Source organism: Aulonocara sp. 'chitande type north' Nkhata Bay, linkage group LG12 (assembly GCF_057382095.1).
Source record: "Aulonocara sp. 'chitande type north' Nkhata Bay isolate Kocher_YH1m ecotype deep benthic linkage group LG12, A_spYH_male_GT1.1, whole genome shotgun sequence".
Lineage (NCBI taxonomy): Eukaryota > Metazoa > Chordata > Actinopteri > Cichliformes > Cichlidae > Aulonocara > Aulonocara sp. 'chitande type north' Nkhata Bay.
The window spans coordinates 24,217,162-24,235,428 of NC_141355.1; the positions used below are offsets into that span (position 1 = coordinate 24,217,162).

The 18,267-nt window shown below is 39.5% G+C and overlaps 1 protein-coding gene across 1 annotated transcript in view; it reads right to left on the minus strand.

Moving 5' to 3' along the window:
* Positions 1-18,267, minus strand: part of ntrk2a (neurotrophic tyrosine kinase, receptor, type 2a) — a 108,314-nt gene that overhangs the window by 28,132 nt on the left and 61,915 nt on the right. The window contains exon 14 of the mRNA XM_086314547.1: positions 6,362-6,550. Within this exon, the coding sequence (XP_086170673.1) occupies positions 6,362-6,550 (189 nt within the window). The remainder of the gene's footprint in view (positions 1-6,361; positions 6,551-18,267) is intronic.

The window sequence follows — 18,267 nt, forward strand, 5'->3', positions numbered from 1 at the left end:
TTGCTTAAGGCATTTATACACTCATAAATTCTTGTTATGATACGTGATAGGCTGCATATTGTCTCCGTCAAATCCCGTCTTGGCCTTCATTTGTAACCTTTGTGAATTAATGGGAAGGAAACGTCAAATAAGAAAATGAATTAAAACATTTTAATTAAAAAGACTGCAGCTCGTTCAGTCCCATCTGTCCTGCGTTCAAAAAACCCCCTAAAATGAACAAAAAGAAAATGTGGGTGGTTTAAGGAGGACAGTGTGTTTTCTATACTACAACCTCTCTTTTATTTTGATAGCTTGTGTGTGGAAGATTTCTGTGAGCTTCTATCGGTCAATGAAAAAAAGAAAAAACAACATACTGGGCTTTCTGTTAGGATGGTGGAAAGTACTCCAGATGCAGATTCTATGATACACTAAATAGACGTTTTCTTGTCCCCGGGCCTCAAATACAGGCTTCTGTCAGAAACCAGTGCCTTACACAGGGATACACACTGGGTGTCCTTCCGTATTGGTGGCTTGCAGCAATCTTCGATGCCAAGAGCTAGCGATGCTGTTTGAAAGAGCAACAAAGTCCACATAAGGAAGTTCTTTCTTCCATGTGCTGTGTGGTTACCCAGCAAAAGTATCATGGTCATGTTTGGGGAAAGATTTTCATTTCAAAACAAACAAGTCATGCATTGTACTGCAGACACAGTTCACCTTTTAATATTTTACTCAGATGGCAAGGGCCTAAACCCCATCAGCTTATAGTTTAGGATGGTTTTATCAAATAAGTCCTGTAAGCATCTGAATATGTGTTTACATGATGAAAAAGTGACGCTGCGGATCTTTTTCGTTTTTGCAAATCAGCAGCATGTGAATAACTTCTACCTTCTAAACCTGAATACATAATCCTGAGGTATCAGCATGAATAAAAGTCAAGAATATTTGTAAATTGTTTCATCATTTACTAATTATTTTATCATCTATTTCTCCTAAAATTGAGTCTTCATCTCAAATAAAAAAAACCAACATGTCGCTGATCACCACAATTCCCTTTGCAACAACGGCGCACAATAAACTCACATCCCCACAAGAAAGCTACCCACCATTTAACCAGCTAATTACCTCACCGCACTATTTTCCTACTGCAGTTGTCTAATAAGCATTCATCCATGAAAATGCCTTGCACCACTTCTCCTTAATTAACATCCTCAAATAGCAAATAAATTGATGTTTGCAGACCAGTGCTTCCCGTACCGCTTTTTTCCCCTCCTTTCTTTTCTTTAGTCTTTGGCAGGAAGATGTGGTTATTCGCACAACCTTTTCCTGCAATTTTCTTTTTTGTGTCTTTTTTGGTTAGATTTCCAGTGTCGTCGCATCTATTTTGCATGTATTCAAGCATTAGCATTTATTGTCTATCAAGAGCGTAAAAGAATAAGTCCTTTTATTTCTAATGGCCGTATTTCAGTCATTAAATAATTGTGCTTTGCAGCTGCTTTCCTTTTGCCAAGTTTACAATCTGTCTTCCACCTCACTTTCATTGTTACACTGTGTCTCCACATGCCGTGCGACATATCACACCCCTTCTCCTCAATCAGTATCCTTAATTAAGATCTACTAAAATATAATTCCTCATTTACCAGACTTAACACACTTACTCTCTGATGTTTTTCCTAATTAGTACCCGTTTTCCATGCTTATCATATTCACTCATTTTCCCTCATTTGCATTCTTCCATCTATTCTCATTATCTTACTCTCACTTTCCTTATTTAGCGTTCCTCTGTTTCACCATTTATCTCTCCCTGTTGCTGTTCCTCTCGGCTGCTAAACCTATCAGTTTTTAATCAGCATCCTCTAAGTATTAACATCCAGGCACAGGTTCTTCCCCTGTTCTGTTGCTCCATTAGTTTTTTTCCATTAACTGTTTATGACAGGGTTTACAATATTAACATCAAGAAGAATAATATTTCCCATCGACCCCCTCATCTTCCACCTTTTTTGCCCTCCTGCCTTCATTTTTCCACCACATCATTTAGAGTCCCATCACACCTATCCTTCATCAGCATCTTATGAACTCCCAAATAAATTAATGTCTGGGGACATAATTATTCTCCGTTTGCCATCTGTTTCATATTCCGTTCTTCTTCGTCTCATCTTCCCAAATTCTTTCCATTGCGTTGAATGCAGACATAAAACAGCTTGAACAGCTTGGAAAAACTGAGTTCGGTACTTTGAACTGAGCAACAGGATAAGTCAAAGACACAGTCGTGTTTGACAGATGCTTTGAGAAGAGGACAACCAGAAACGTCAAACGTTCTTCAGTAATGTCATGGCACTGATTTTTCCTGACTCTGCGCCCTCCTATCAGCAAGCGTAGCTAATTGTGACCTAAATTTTGTGCGTCAGCCTGTGTGTGTGTGCGTGCGTGCACATATGTTTTTTTGTAAACCGGTGTCTTCAAATACAGTCAGCACGTGTTGACTTGTGAATAACATTTTCCAGAGTGAAGTTAATCCCCATTCCCTGGATACAAAAAAATACAAAGCCCAAAAGACCAACTCGTATAGAAGCAGTGGAAGAATTGAGAGGTACTGAACACAAAGCCAAGAGGATGATGTAAGAAAGATGATGAAAGAAAAATCACTTTTTCAACACTGCTACTGCAGATATTAATAACAAGTCCTCTAAAATCTCTATTTGAGCTTAAACACTACAATGAAAAGCTTAGACACTTTTGGTGTTTATGATTTTACTATTGTGACCCTACATGAGCCTACATGACCCTATATGTGACCCTACACATATAGTTGGATCCAGCAAGAGCTCAGTCAGCTTAGCTTAGCTGCACAAAGGCAAAAAATGGTAAAATAACTAGCAGCCAGTCCTCTGCCTCTCATTTACAGTCATTAACATTTCAGTTTTTGTATAAATGTACATTATTGAGTTTTGCAGGTGCTGGTGGGCACGTGTTTCTGCCTTGGTCCTGGGGTTTTGTGTTGTTTTGAGGTTTTATATCCTTAGCTAATATGAGTTTTGGGGTCCCTGCTTGGTTGTCATTTGTTGCTTTATATTCATGGTTTTTAGCTTCAGAGTTTATTATTATTATATTTTTGTATTCTGATTCTTGTTTTGATTTGTCATTCTAGTGATGATTATGTTTCTGGGATTTTGAGCCTTAACTACCGTTCCTGCCTTTATTTGTTTTTCTTAATGTCTTTTGTTAGATTCTCTGCCTTCTCTTTCCTCTCTGATTTGTCAGTGTCATTATACATGGTTGCTCTCTATAGTCAGCATTTTTAATTATATAAAAATGTCAACTTAATAACTTGATATTTGAAGTTATTTTCTCAAAATTTAGAGGCCTAACCCTAAATTTTGACATATGGAAGGGCTTTTGGTTTTTGGGTTTTTTGTCCAGTGGCAGAAACGAGTTCCCATAGTTGCCCCTGAATAAGCTAAGCTTGTTTTAATCTTGTTGTTTATTTCCTGCTTCACTTTTCTCTTGTGGCTTTATTTGTGTTTTCTTCCTGCTTGTCTAACTGTTACCACCTGTATTGATTACATACACCCAAATCATCCCTTGGTGTATAAATAGCCCTGTCATCCCCATAATCTTTGCCACAGCATTTGACCTTTTACCTCACTTAGTCTATTGCGTGTTGTCTTTAGCCTTTGCAATCAAAAAAACTGAATCAGCCACAAGTGGCTCATGAGCTCTAGCATGATTTGCTTCTTTTAGCTCTGGTATGTGTATGAGTCATCCACGAAAGTCTTGAATTTATGAGTGGCTTAACATATGCTGGGACACAGTCACACACAAACCTACACTTTCTATTTTCCCATTCTCCCATCAGATCTTACGGCAGCAGCTTCAAGGTCATTCACATGAGAGCAAGAAGAAATTTATTTTATAGCTTGTAATCAACTGATAAATCTTTAGTTCTACATCAGAGTTGATTGGGGTCCATGTTAAAGAGAAGTGAGTTTTTTTTTTCCGCTACATACTTAGATTTCTTCCATGTTTTAGTGTCTACTTTTTTTTTTTTTAGTATTTTTGTTACTATCCATTACCTGCTCTACTTTTCTCTTCCTCCCTGTCTGTCCTCACCTGTATTGATTAAATGCACCCAAAGCATCCCTTAGTGTATAAATAGTCCTATCCTTCCCCTTAGTATTTGTCACAACATTTATGTTCTCCTCTATCTCAGTTGTTTTTTCTTCCTTCATTGAATTGTGTTGATTTTTGGATTATTTATCAATTATTAAAGCTCACCATAAATTCCATAAATTATATGTATTTTATATACTGTGACAGTTTTTTTTTTGTTTTGTTTTTTTTTTTTGGGGGGGGGTGCAGCCAGTCTAGCTGTTTCCTATTTTTTATGCTAATGCAAGCTAACAGTGAACTCACACCACCTTCATATTTATCATCAATCTTTAATATGCGGCAGCATGACTCTGTTCTTGGATCCCCTGCCTTGCCATGTGTATACTTTCAGGGAAACCACTACTAGCAATCAGTTGATTTGGCTGATTTACTGGGTTTTGCAGACTGAGTTTTGGCTCCTGGCCTGCCTGAATCAGTGTTCAATTATTCCTGAAATTTCAAACAATCTTTGCTGCCATGGTCTAGAGTGTACCTCTCTCTCATTCTTTGTGTATCTTGTAGTCTCCCCTGTTTGTTCTCTCTCTTTGTCTTGGCATGGCTCAGCATCCTGTTCACACTTCTTTCCTCAGTTGCACCTGTGATCCACTCTCCTATGAAGCCCTTCAGCCCATATGACTGACTCTATGCTCCAGTCCCTGCCAGAGTTTTTCCAACCTGGTAGCAACACATGTCTAGTTTTGTATTCTCTTGATCTTGTTTGAAACCATGTTTAACTGTATGCCCCTGTGTCTCAGGTTCACTGCCAGTTTGCCTTAGTCTCCTCAGTCTGCCACAACGTGTCAGTCTGCCACTTTTCAGTGAAGCCAACTCAACAGATCGTTGCCACCTTCAAGAAACTCCAGCCTGGGTCTCAACCATTCACAATTGGTCTTTAATAAAACAAGTTTGTGCATGGTTATCTGAATGGCGCAATTTCTGTCTTAGTAGTCCAAAAAAAATGAATGACACTTTGACAGGGTTTTCCTGAAATTTGAATCTTCAAATTGAATCTCCAGAGAAGTTTAGTGGAAAGAAATGTGTGATATGATAGTCAATGTAGTGGGAGAATATGCTCATATACTCTTATACCTATTTTAGTTGTAAACCCAAATTTATGTATATGTGAGTGATTAGCAAAACATAAACACAACAGTTACCACCTTTTCATATCTGTGTGCTTTACTGAAGCTTCTTTGTAATGTTTGTGACCTGCTTTCCAACAATGCTAACTCTGCTAATATCATTATTTTTAATGAGGTGCTCACTTAAAAAGACAGTTGCACAACCGAAGCTTTGCAGCACACTAACATTTCCCATAATTACACGTAGATCCATCATCTCAGCAGAGTAATTGTTGCTTTATTGCTGCGCGAAAGAGGCCTGCGCGATCATTTAAGCAGAGACGTGTACCTGCTACTGATTCCTCCTGCATTCAATATTACAGGATGGTTAAGACCTCTCTTTAAAACGAGTTCAGTTCCTGGCATTCAACCATGTGCCACTTTGCCAAACTGTCTCCATCAAAGGCTATTGTACCGGTCTGAAAAGGCGGAGTGCCAAATAATCGGTCAGATACTTTCAGTATTTATGCAGCCTGTCTGTGAGTCAAAGGCACACACTGTGTAATAGTTGTAATGGCTGTAATATATTAAAAATGCACATGCAGGCACATGCACATACACCACAGTGTGTTATTGACTTTCATTGATCCTAAGCGCTTTCATTCTTCGTCATTTGGCTGTAAATCCCAGTCAGTCTTTTAGTTATAATGCAGGACTGAAGAGGTCGACCTCCAGTCCCCCATTATTATACAACCTAAACCTTGCTCTCAACAGAATGAGCACACATGAACACACACACACACATACACAAATGCGTGGGTCCATAATTTACTGCAACACAAGGCCAAATCCTGGAGAAGCTTTTATAACTTGCCAATAATCATAATGTCATGTTGATGGACCAGGTCAATATCCTTGTGCATTTTCTGTCTGTCTATTTGTCTGTGGCTCTCTTTCTCTCTGCTGGGGCACAGCCACACACAAACATGCATATAATTAGACTTTCTATTTCCCATTCTTCCCTCAGATTTTATCAGCAGTAGCTCCAAGGTCACTGACATGACAGCGAGGAAGGATGTATATAGTAGCTTGTAATCAACTGATAAAAGTTTGATTCTAAATCAGAGTTAATCCGGGTCCACGTTAAAGATAAGTCAGATTTTTCTTTTACTTACATGTGTCAGTCTTGAGCAGGCTGTTTGTGCTTCTGAAGTATTGAGGGTTTTCGATCACTGGGATCTTGGTCATGCCGATGATTACTGCGTCAGGGCCCATCTCCGATGACGAAGGAGTGTTGCTGCCATTGGAGACGTGGTGAAGAGGAGAGGCAGAGTCATCGTCATTGCTGATCACTGAAGATGGTCCTAAGTAGGAGAGAAATGGGGATAAGCGGTGTTTGAAAAGCATTTCAGCTATGTGATCAGTATGAGGACGCAAGAGGAGTAATTAAAGCTGTTACTGGCAGGCAGCGAGGAGATAAAATCCCACAGACCCCCAAACCTTCCTAACATTAGAACTCTAGCAAGCTCTCTTTTTCTGTTTTTCATACAGCTATTTCTTGGTGGACAAGCAACATGAGTGCCTTCAAGAAAAGATTGGCTCAAAGTGTGCACTATTATCCCCATTTGAACCATTATCAAGTCTCAGCCCTTACTTTAGGCAAAGCTGTATTTTTCCTTGTGTCTGACTATTCTGGCTGCTCAGAACAACAGTAAAGAAGCTTGTGTTTACACGACACATCATTGCAGCTCCTTTGTTTCATGCGTAGCTCTGTCCGTCATTACAGCATTATTCACAACTGTAGTTCAAGCTGACTTCAGCACAAATTAAACAGTAGCTGCACTGATATGAACACAAGGCTCCAGAAACAAAGTGAATCAGAATCAACACTTGTAACCAACAAGTGCTGACCTGTGTTAGATGGTCGCCTTACTGCATATGTAAACTTTGTACATTTCTTTTTAATGTGAAAAAAATGCATTTTTAAAATTTTATTTCATGTCTCACTGACACCCAAAACAAGCACCCGACCACAGTAAGTTGTATTCTTAAATGCAGGGGTTATTTCCAGTCCGAGTCTCCACTGATTTTGAATTTCATACAGCTTTTTTTCTGAAACAGAGCTCCTCAGGGGTTGAAAAAAGCCTGTTTACTACATCTCCTGCTAGGACACTGATGCAAGTCAGGAGTAACTTGCCACGCCCAACAGTATTTATCCAGGTAAAAAGAGGGTGGAGGTACAAATGGCAGACCACATGACTCCCCTCTGTCAGTAACAGATGTTTTAATCCTAATGTGCAACAGAGCTCTATGAGGTTAATTGACAAGAGCAAAGATACTAGGAAATATGAGGGGCAGAAGTAGCAGCTCCTGTAGTAACTTGGGTCATTTTGACTGGATGAAAACAAATTTGCAAATTTCTGCATGAAGAAAATGAGTGACTAAGCCGGTAAGTGCCCCATTAAGGGGGCCAAAATGGGAGAATACCATTAGGTACTTTATCAGCAGTAGCTGTTTTCTTTTTGTCAGTTTGAAAGCTTTTTTAGGTACGCTTCTGCAGCATTTAATGATGAAGTCAAGAAAAGAAGGCTAATATGAAGTGTATTCCTCCAGAGCAGGAAGGTAACAGAGGGAATTCATGTATGCAATAAAAAGCAGCAATCTAGGAGCTTGGTGGAAAAAAACAAAGCGACACAAAAAGTGGAAAATGCAGACGCAGAGATGGCACTATTATCTCGTTAAAATAAAAGTCTCAGGAGAATACGCTTCCTCTTTCACATTACTCAAATTTCTGAAAAGCACAAGATGCAGCATTAACATGAATTAACGGAAAACAAAGCAGAGGTGGGGTAGCGTGAGTCAGACACGGAGCCCATCCCTTTCACAGCAAAAGGGTTTGTTTTGGCAGCAGAATGGAGGCGTTATTAGTTTCTAATTAGGCCCGTGAAAATAGTCCAGGAGGTTTGTCTGTGACAGTAAACCCTCATCACATTTCTGCTAATTTTCTGTACCCATACTTAGTGCCGAAGCAAACAAACCTCTTTTTATTTTTCTTCTCACATAGACTGTAGCAGTAAATAGCAGCTGCATTTGCAAGAGCCTACAGGTACAGACTGATATTCACTCTGGGTTTCTTTTTCGCCTCACCTTTGACTCCTGCATATGCACCCTTATCTCTCACTGGAGTGTTTAATACTTACAATCAATATGTCTGCATACATCCATGCACTAGAAATGTAGTGGCCACTTTATTAAGCACAACTGTGAAATCTAATTCAATCCTACACAATAATAATTGTTTTTACAATCAACACAGAAAACTGGCTATTACAGTACAGCTCACACCTTTAACATACAGTACATTTAAATCTCATACGCTTTCAATTCCATCTGAAATACCTAAAAATGTATTGTGAAAGTCGAATTTAGGACAAAGTATGACAAGCAATTTAGTTGTAAATCAACTAAACAGGAGCATCACCTCAAGTCTTTATGCTGTGCTAATATTTGCTCTGAAGTTTATCTGACGACTCTGCGATTCTAGCAGTTACCAAATTTGCCCCTTTGTACCGCTATTGTTCTACTCCAGCCCAGCCAGCGGTGAAAACAGTCTCCACATTTTTGTGCTAAAACAACGGTAATTTGGTAAGAAAACATCTGATGTGTCTAAGGCAGAGTGCCATAGCCTCTTTGTAGTTCAGTTTTTTTGGCACAAATCTCATACAGTACCAAAACTGCTTTCTAAGCAATTTCTTCTTTATGGCCAGTATAGAAGAAACATGTATAGCAACCAGTAAAATACATACAAGATCATATAATTATATATCCACTCAACAGCTACTTTATTGATACACTTCTTGTTAATGCAATGATCTAATCAGACAATCACATGGAGCAACTCAACCCATTCAGGCATGCAGACATGGTCATGGTTGTTGGTACCAGATGGGCTAGGCTGAGTACTTAAGAAATAGATCTTCTGAGATGTTTCCACACAACCATCTTTCGTGTTTACGGAGAATTGTCTTAAAAAGAGAAAATATGCAGTAATTAGATCTCTGGGTGAAAATGCCCCGTTGATGCCAGAGGTCAGAGAAGAATGGCCAGACTGCTTCAAGCTGAAACAAGGCAACAGTAACTTAAATAACTGCAATAACTGCAGACTGTTACAGAGTTATGTGGAAGAGCATCTCTGAAGGCACAGTATATCTGTCCCTGAAGCAAATCTGTAAGAGCACACAGTGCCATTTCGGTCAGCCAATGATCTGAAAGAGTCTAAATATCTGCTGCAACAACGATCTACCAACCTAGCATATTTTTAAGTCTACCCGAGTTTTGTTACCGACCATGTCCACGACCACAGTGTACCCATCTTCTGCAGGCTGCTTCCAGCAGGATAACACACCGTGTCACAAAGCTCAAATCATCTAAAACTGGTTTCTTGAACATGACAGCGAGTTCCCTGTACTCAAATGGCCTCCACAGTCACCAGATCTTAATCCAATAGAGCACCTTAGGGATGTGGTGTAATGGGAGAGTCTCATCATGGAAGTGCAGCTGACAAATCTGCAGCAACTGTGTGATGCTATCATGTCAATATGGACCAAAATCTCTGAGGAATGTTTCCAGCACCTTGCTGAATCTGTGCCATGAACAATTAAAGCAGCTCTAAAGGCAAAAAGGGGTCCAGCTCAATACTACAGTCTACCTAACACAGTGGCCAGTGAGTGCACATACGTTTAGGACCAGCTTGTCTTTCTCAGTGTTTACAATGTATAATTATAAAAAAAAAAGTGCTGCTTAAATCACTGAAACAATGACTTCCTGTTATGTCAGCAGCAATCCCACTGAGAGCACTTTACTGCAGTTCATTCCAGCTTCAAGAGCATTCTGCTTTTTGTTTTGGGTAGTTGATTCTTCTGGGATAGTGCCAAAAGTTTTTGCAAATCTTAAATACTGTGGAGCCAATCATGAGCTGAAAAAACTTAAAGTTGCAAAATTTGCCCCAGTGGTGACATTTTTCACATTTTAAATGGCTGCATGGAAACAACCCCCACACCCTTTTTCATTCCTTTAATGTCTTCTTCTTCTTTTTTTTATTAACCACGCTCAGTTAATTGCAGACACTATCATCTTAGCATATAACAAAGGTGGTTAAGAGGCAATGATGCAAATGATTCCAATCACTCAGGTACATGAAGCGGATAGTAAATTAGTGCTTTTTAGTGCATTGTCCTGAAAATGCAGAAATAAAGGCTGGTGAGAGATCAGAGTCATGCTTCTAGCTGTGCAATATCATCTTATGCATGCCTTTTCGCTGAATAACAGGTGAGAACAATACGGACTGTGTATGCATAAGACTGTCTTAAGCAGGATAATTGGACGCTTCCATGCAGTCTCGGTCTTTCATCAGCTCGTCAACCTTGTGTCAGTAGAAGGAAAATAACCCTACAGACAAGTCAGAGCATGGGTTTCATCATAGACGTGGTAGGATTACAGGTACATGCGCACATGCACACGTACACACACAGGTAATTCTTCTCTAGGCCTCTTTGAGACATGAGCACAAGCCTGAAAACATCGTATTAAGAGTTGAGATTGATTTCCCACGAGCACAAAACACAGTAGATGTTTTCCCCTCTCATGTGGTCGGCTCTGCTGCATTACAATACTGGTTGACATCGCTCATTTCCTCTGTCCCTGGACGCGTATCAGGCTCTAGTGCTGTTGACAGGGCTAGATTGAGAGGAAGAAGCTGAGAGAGTTTGTTTGTGTGTGTGTATGTGTGAGTCTTAACCAGCGTATGTGTGTGTTGGTGACTCGTGAAGAATGAAAAGGCCTTGAGAGAGAAAAAGAATGAGAGCAAGAGCACAATAGTTTGTTTTTCTGTGTGTGGAGAGTTTATATGTGCTGTAAATGTGTGTGTCTTGGCTGCGATGTCTGACAGCATCTTTTTTTGTCAAGATCCAGACATCCAGACTTGTAAGCTAATGTGTCACTTTCAGTAAGCAGACCTCAAAGAGTGATTGGGGACAGTGAAAATGGTGAAAATGGATGCTGTGCATTATTTGGAGTGTATTAAGAAGTATTACTGAACACTGTGTGCTCGGATTAAATGGTTTTTCTTTTGCACAAATCAGTGCTGCCGTGCAAAATATCTTCAAAGGTCAACTAATTATGCTTTTAATTTAATTGTATTGTTATCAGCAGAAGGGTACACTGAATTCTTTTTAAATATTTTTTATTTTGAAAATTTATTTAAAGGGTTTCTAATCTAAGTTGTGCAAAACAGGTATGATGTTAACCAATTAAGATTAATTTTAATTTAATTTAATTCTGCATTACTGAAAACTAACCAGAACACTCAAAGGGCAATAAAACTATCAGAAAACAGAGTCAAAACTCTCAAAACAGTAACTCTGAATCTACTTTTAAAAGGAATCGTGTACTGTACACTTAACTATCATTCAGCGTGAAACACAATGCAGCATTTGACCTTGATTGTCAAGTTACCTATCTAACTAGACAGTGAATAGTATATTAAATACCACACTGAGTTTAAATGCGCAGATCCAGACAACACCATTACCCTTCTAACAATGATACCTTATAGTTTTTCTTTATTCAGGTAAAAGTCACTTTGAGATTAAATTCCTTTTCCAAGAGCGACCTGGCCAAGAGGGTAGCAGATGTTACAACGAATACAAGACATAACAATATAACAAGTAAGGAAACAAATACAGTACTCTGTACAGACGACTTAACACAAACATGCTATTTTAAGCTTTTCCCCCACTCCTTTAGAGTGGACTTAAATTTCACCATTCCCATTTCTGACAGTTATTCCAGGATATACTCTACAGCAACTAACAAGCTAGTTTGCTAGTTAGCTAACAAATATTGGCTAACTAGCAAACTAGCACTCTGCTTAATGACTGAAGACTGGGTTGTTGGTCTCCTACCTTAAAGGCTACCGTGACAAGATTCGCTATATGGACAAAAGTACCAGACCACCCACTTTGTATAACTACAGGAGCTGCTTAGCCACAGAAACCCATTCCATGAAGCTCCAATTTATATGTTAGCTTAATGCCAGAGGAACTTTGAAACTCCATAACTGCACAAACTTGAGGGAACTTAATAGTCTTTTTTTTTTAAGAGACTGTAATTCAGCACCTTTTTGAAATGTCTCAATATGTGACTGATTTACTGATTTGGAAAAAATTTCTGGCAACCTGAAAATTACAAAAAATGATAGCTTCAGTAACATGTATCTATCTTCAAAAACACTGCATTAACAACTTTCAGCTGTTCATTTTATTTTCCAAGTGATCACCACAGCGGATGGATCTGCATATTTGGTTTGGCACACGTTTTTACACCAGATGCCCATCCTGACTCAAAGAGGTTGGGAAAGTGTTTTCTTCTGGCAGTAAACCATGGCAGGGTAGCGTAGCACCTCGGGTGACCCCAAGCCTGGATGAATGGGAGGCTTGCAATAGTAAGGGAATCTGGTGTAAAAATCTGTGCTAAATCAAATATGCAGATCCATCTGCTTTTAAAAATACATGCCACAGAAGCAAGAATTTTATTATTTAGCCCTTTAAAGCCTAAACCGGGAACCGTGAAATAATTGCAAGAAAATTGTAATCTCTTGAAGATTAATGAAATATTCATTTCATTTATATAAATTATAAGTTTTGCTACATCTGGCATTTTTCTCCATATTTATTGCTTATAAATACATTGTGCAAATTATTTAGGTGTTTCAGACCAAAGAAATCAAACTCAATGTATCCAATACATTATACTGGGCATTAAGGGGTTAACCCCACGGGAATATGTAACTAAGTGAAAAAGACCATTGCCAGGAATTCTGTTAACAAAAGCAACAAAAGCAGATGCAATTTGAGATGTTTTGGATCACATCATTTTGATATTTTGAATTTTCTCAACTTTGAATTTATTAATTAATTTATTTTAAGTAGCTGAGTTGCTGTGGTTACCAAACCTAGAAGAGGATGGATAGATGTATGGATGGAATTACAATCAAAACGCATTTAATAACACCTGAATTCAAAGATTGCGTCTACAGAGGGAACCAGTTTTTGAGGTTGAGAAACATAGAGTATTGCACATGTAAGTGGAAATCCAAGTATCTAATTTACCATCACAATATAATGCCCACAGTAACTATAATCCAGCGATCCCGTGAAATTACAAGACAATAATCTAAAATGTATCAGAGTATCTGTGTCAGTGGAGCAGAAAAAAATCCCTCTAATGACACAAAAGCAGGAATTATTTATTTACTGCATACTGTCCATCTTGTTTTGCGTATTATCATGAATATTCGTTTTTAATGCTATGTCCATTTAGTTAATTAGCTCTCCAATTAGCTTTCCCCCTTCTGGCCGCCAATTTCCTCTTGCAAAATTCTTCTTCTTCACTGCAAGTTAATTACATTTCTCCGATAAGTGCATTGATAATTTTATCACCCAGGAGAGATATAACATTTGTGTGTTATAGAGATTTTAGACCCTAATTTTAGGGACATTGTTCTGGTAAATGTAGTGCACTGCATGTAGCCGCACCTCTTCAGTGCTAATGTACTTATGCATTCAAAGGAAGAGCAAGTACCAAAGCGTACAATATGAGTGAACTCTTCAGAACAAGGTAACATTAATAGATCTGTTTTCATTAAAAACTCCAAGGACACAGCTGCAAAATGAAATCTTTGATTTCCATTTGAAGCTCGAGACATATAGTAGATTGTCGCTATTCATTACAGAAGAAAATTCTATTTATTTCATTAAATGAAGGCAGGTGCTACTATTTTCTTCTTTTTCCTCTCAAACCGAGTCTGCAATTGTAGCAGCATTATTAAATGTAGAGCAGCCATTTCATCACAGCAGTGAGTCCAAACCACAGGCTGTCAAAAACTGAATAAATAAAGAGCTTTCAATTATGTCCCTTCTGAAAAATTCTCATATTCAAGAAATGAAACTGTTAGTTTGGGGCTTTTTGAATTGTATAATTACCTTTAGTGTTTACTGCTCTGACGTTATCTCAGCATAACAAAAAGGACAATAACAGGACGCACACACACAGGTGCAGGTTTCCGTCTGTCAGTGTGTGTATGTGTTTGTGTTGGGGAGGGGCTGTAGATCATTAACAGAGAGAAAGGTCCCAGGGTCAGATCGTTATAAAAACCGTTAAGCTGAGGGCCAGCAGTAGCCTGTGTGTGAGACAAGGAGAGAGGGAGCGTCCACTGGGAGTGACTGGGTAAAAAGGGGAATAAAAAGATGTAGAGATGTGAGGCGGAGGAAGAGAGAGGGAGAGATGGACATCAGAGGTGAAGGTATAAGTGGGGTCAGGTCAAGACCCAACAGTGTTAATGGACATGGAACTGGTGTTTAAACCGATGGAGACCCGATCTACTTGTAGTGTGTTGGGGGAAAACCTGGGTTAACAGTCAATAAATTACAATACCTTGCTTTCAAAGCTGAGGTCACAACTGAGAGGTGGATGGCAGGGTGCATTAAAGCTGCGGGTCGCTGTATGTCACTGTTTTCCAGTCTTCGCAGCAACACAGTAAAGTCTGTGTCTTGTTAGTGTTTAGGTTATTGAGAAGCCAGTGAAATGAGTGTGGTTAAGTTCAAGATAACTGACAAAAGTCTTGGTTTATAGCAACTCGAGTCTCATTGTAGGGAGTCGTATTGGCTGTGACTCGAAGTGTTACAATTGTTCAACTAACTGCAAGACTCGCCTGGATCTGGGTATGCAGCAACAGCAACAGAAAGAAAAAAGAAAGAATCACGCGATCAGACAAGCAGCAATCAAGTCGCCAGTTTTCTTACGTTATCTCACCCATGAAAAACTAACAGCAGAACAAAACTAGCGCTAGTGCTGTACTGTGGGTATATGTTGAAGAACTCCAAATTCAATCTGTGAACGGTCATATGTGTTAAGCTTCCCAACAATTCTAGACGATATATTTCAGTATCTGCCTTTGCCTTCTTTTGGAAATGATTTTAGGCATAACAGAATATTTTTTGTTTGGTGATCAGAGCTGTCGCCTCGCAGCAAAAAGGTCCTGACTTCAAATTTACTGTCCAAAGAGAAACTGGCCACCAGTGTGATGTCAGTTTGAATTTCTGTCTGTGTCACAGCTCAGTTATGGACTGGCGACCTGTTCAGGGCGTGCTCTGGTTCTCACCCTGTGACAGCTGGGATCAACTCCCTTCACCCTGAATTGGATAAGTAGTTAGGCAAATGAATGGATGGGAATTGGTTATCATTATCAAGTCTCTTGCATTCTAAGCATAAAGCCAATATTAGCTATTTCTTATGTAGGTGATGCTGTGTGGGGCTCTTTAAGTCATCAATGGCAACACTGATTGTGCTTCAGCTCATGGGCCGAACTGTAGGACTGTCTGTGTAGGACGATCAATTTTTGCACTCAAAATTCCTGTTTTGTTTTGTTTTTTAAAAAATGTTTTCAGTTTGTGCTGCAACCAAATAGTTCGGAAAGGCAAGAAATCCCACTGCTTGTAAGGCAGAGTGAGTGGAGACTTGTAGCTCCGTTCATCATAGATATATCTCATAAGTGGCCTCTAGGTCAACTACAACCAATTTTGGAACAATTACAAAGTCAACAAACTCTCTCTATGTGGATTCTGGACTTTAGCAATAAACTGACCTTTAAAATTCACAAGGAACGTTACTGCTTTCTTTTCTTGGTTTCAGCATCTTGGTTTTTTTGTTGGTTTGTTTTGTGCTCCTTTTCATACATTCGCAAGTCTTTAGAGGGACGAGTGAACTTTTACAGCTTCCACTCACACAACACTCCCTCAAATTGATCCACTCAAAGTGAATTTGTGCCCAAGTGCGTCTTCGCATTAGCCTTGACTGACTTGGTGTACAGTCTTAAACACGCCTTTCACACGTGATTAACTCAATGAGTGCAATGTTACTGTTACCAACGGTGAGAGATGCCAAACTGGTGCGCATTGCTATTTGATGCTGAAAACAATAAGGTTTTAAAAAGCCTCCAAGTGTGATTCAGAGGTGTTGTTCATCTAATTCCTGATCAAACTTGCTACAAATGGCCCTGCATCTGTTTAAACAGCTGTTTCTGTCAAGGGACGTTAGGCATTTTTGTCGTCCAATCAGAATACAGCTCATGAATAATGACAGTGTTAAATTAATGATCTCAAGTCCTGACAGCCTGCTTCATTAGAGCTTTATGTTGAGTGCTGGAAATCAGATGCTCGGTGAAACTGAGCAGATGTGCTCTGTCGTCACACCTCAGCTACAAGAACTTCAGGTGAAAGTAAAAAAAAACAAAACAAATCTCTCCACTTTAGGTATGAGGGGGATATTAGAAACTTAAGTGCTGCACAGAATATAAAAGGCAGGGGGCTGGATTTTTCCACTCCCATCTTATTGCTACAGTTTTCTAATTTCTGGAGGAGAAATGCAGCTGATACTCATTCCTTCTTTGCAGGCAGGATTTAGTGCAGCGGAAAAATGGTGCCATAAATTAAATCAACTGTAATTCAGCCAAAATGCAGCCCTGAAGCATTCAGCAGAAATTCAGTTACTGCAGTTACTGCAAGAGAAATGGTGATGGTAGTGCTGCAGATGCTTCACACCAGCGATTGTGAGGCAGATGTAACGTTACACAGCCGTGTGGACAGCACACGTTCTTTAGTTCTTCACATTGCTGCAGCGACACCAGCCTCGCCGTGGGAGCCTGAGAATTTGGGAACTTGAGTGGAGAAGGAGTCTTATGACAAGTCTAGACTGTAGTTGAGTTAAAACGATGACAGTGAGTCACTGTATTGATCTCTCCTGGGCTCTCTGGGTACACCTCAGACAAACTGAAGCCATTTACTGCTGCATGCTGCCCAGGGCGATAGATGTAGAGAGACTGTTATAGGATTTAAGGACATCAGGGCCTGTCAGTCTGTCTGTTAAAACAGCCTGGTTGTTGTATGCCTTGAGAGGAACAGCGGGAAGAGTTGTTTGCGGATAACAGTGGATCTCATGATTTGAAATGACTGGCAGCAGTCAGTGAGGTCAGTGTGTAACTCTGGCTGAAGGATAGGGTTCAGAGGTGATGATGGATGTTTCAGATACGAGGTGAAAGTTGGCAGCAAGTTCAGCTTGGGTTGGGTCTCTACAAGTAGAGCCATTTGACGTATTTACTCTTTTTAATCTTTTGATCATGCACCAAAAGCAAAAGCAGCTCTGCTTTTTTTTTTTAAATATTCTCCAGTTTAATAGCACAAACTGTTGACTACATTATTACAATTTGCATGTTGATCAAACATATCTAATCAACTAGACAAAAAGTCCACAAAATATCACATGCAACCCCCCTTTCTCTCTCTCTCTCCCTCTCATCACTCTCTCTCGAATGTTTTACACAACCAGTCAGTGCATCAGTCATTCAGGCTTCAGAGTGACTGATAGGACTGTTGATACCAAAGGCCTCTGTGACCCCTTAAACCTTTCACAATACGTGCAAACACACCAACACACACACACACACACATACAGATGATTGGTAACATGAACCCCATGGTCTCTAAACTGTGCTGTCACCCTGCTGAACACAGGAAGTAATCTATCGATCCAAGAGGAAGAGGGATGAAGCGATGAGGCGGAGAGAGACAGACAGAGGACATAAGGGAGGAAGTTTAATGGGTAAGGAAAGAGGAGCTGCAGATTCACAGAGTGGTTAGTGGAAAGATGGAAAAAAAGGATGGCAGAAAATGTGTTTTTTCTCTGCTGTCTTTTTTTTCCTGAGCAGCGACGTTCGCCGTAAAAACAAGGTTATTTCACATAGAGTTTTCCTCTTAAAGTAGGGGAGATATCATCTGGAAAAGATATCACTTATTCTTGTGCAGGTTTAGGGTTCAGCAACTGTTCACTTACAAGGGACATTTGAGGGATCGGTCTCATCAAAATACACCTCCAAGCACTGATAATAAGTGAGGACTGTCTTTTTTAATGGCTATGCCTAAATCTGATTATCGCTCATTTAATCTAAGCTGATGTCTTTACACTTAAA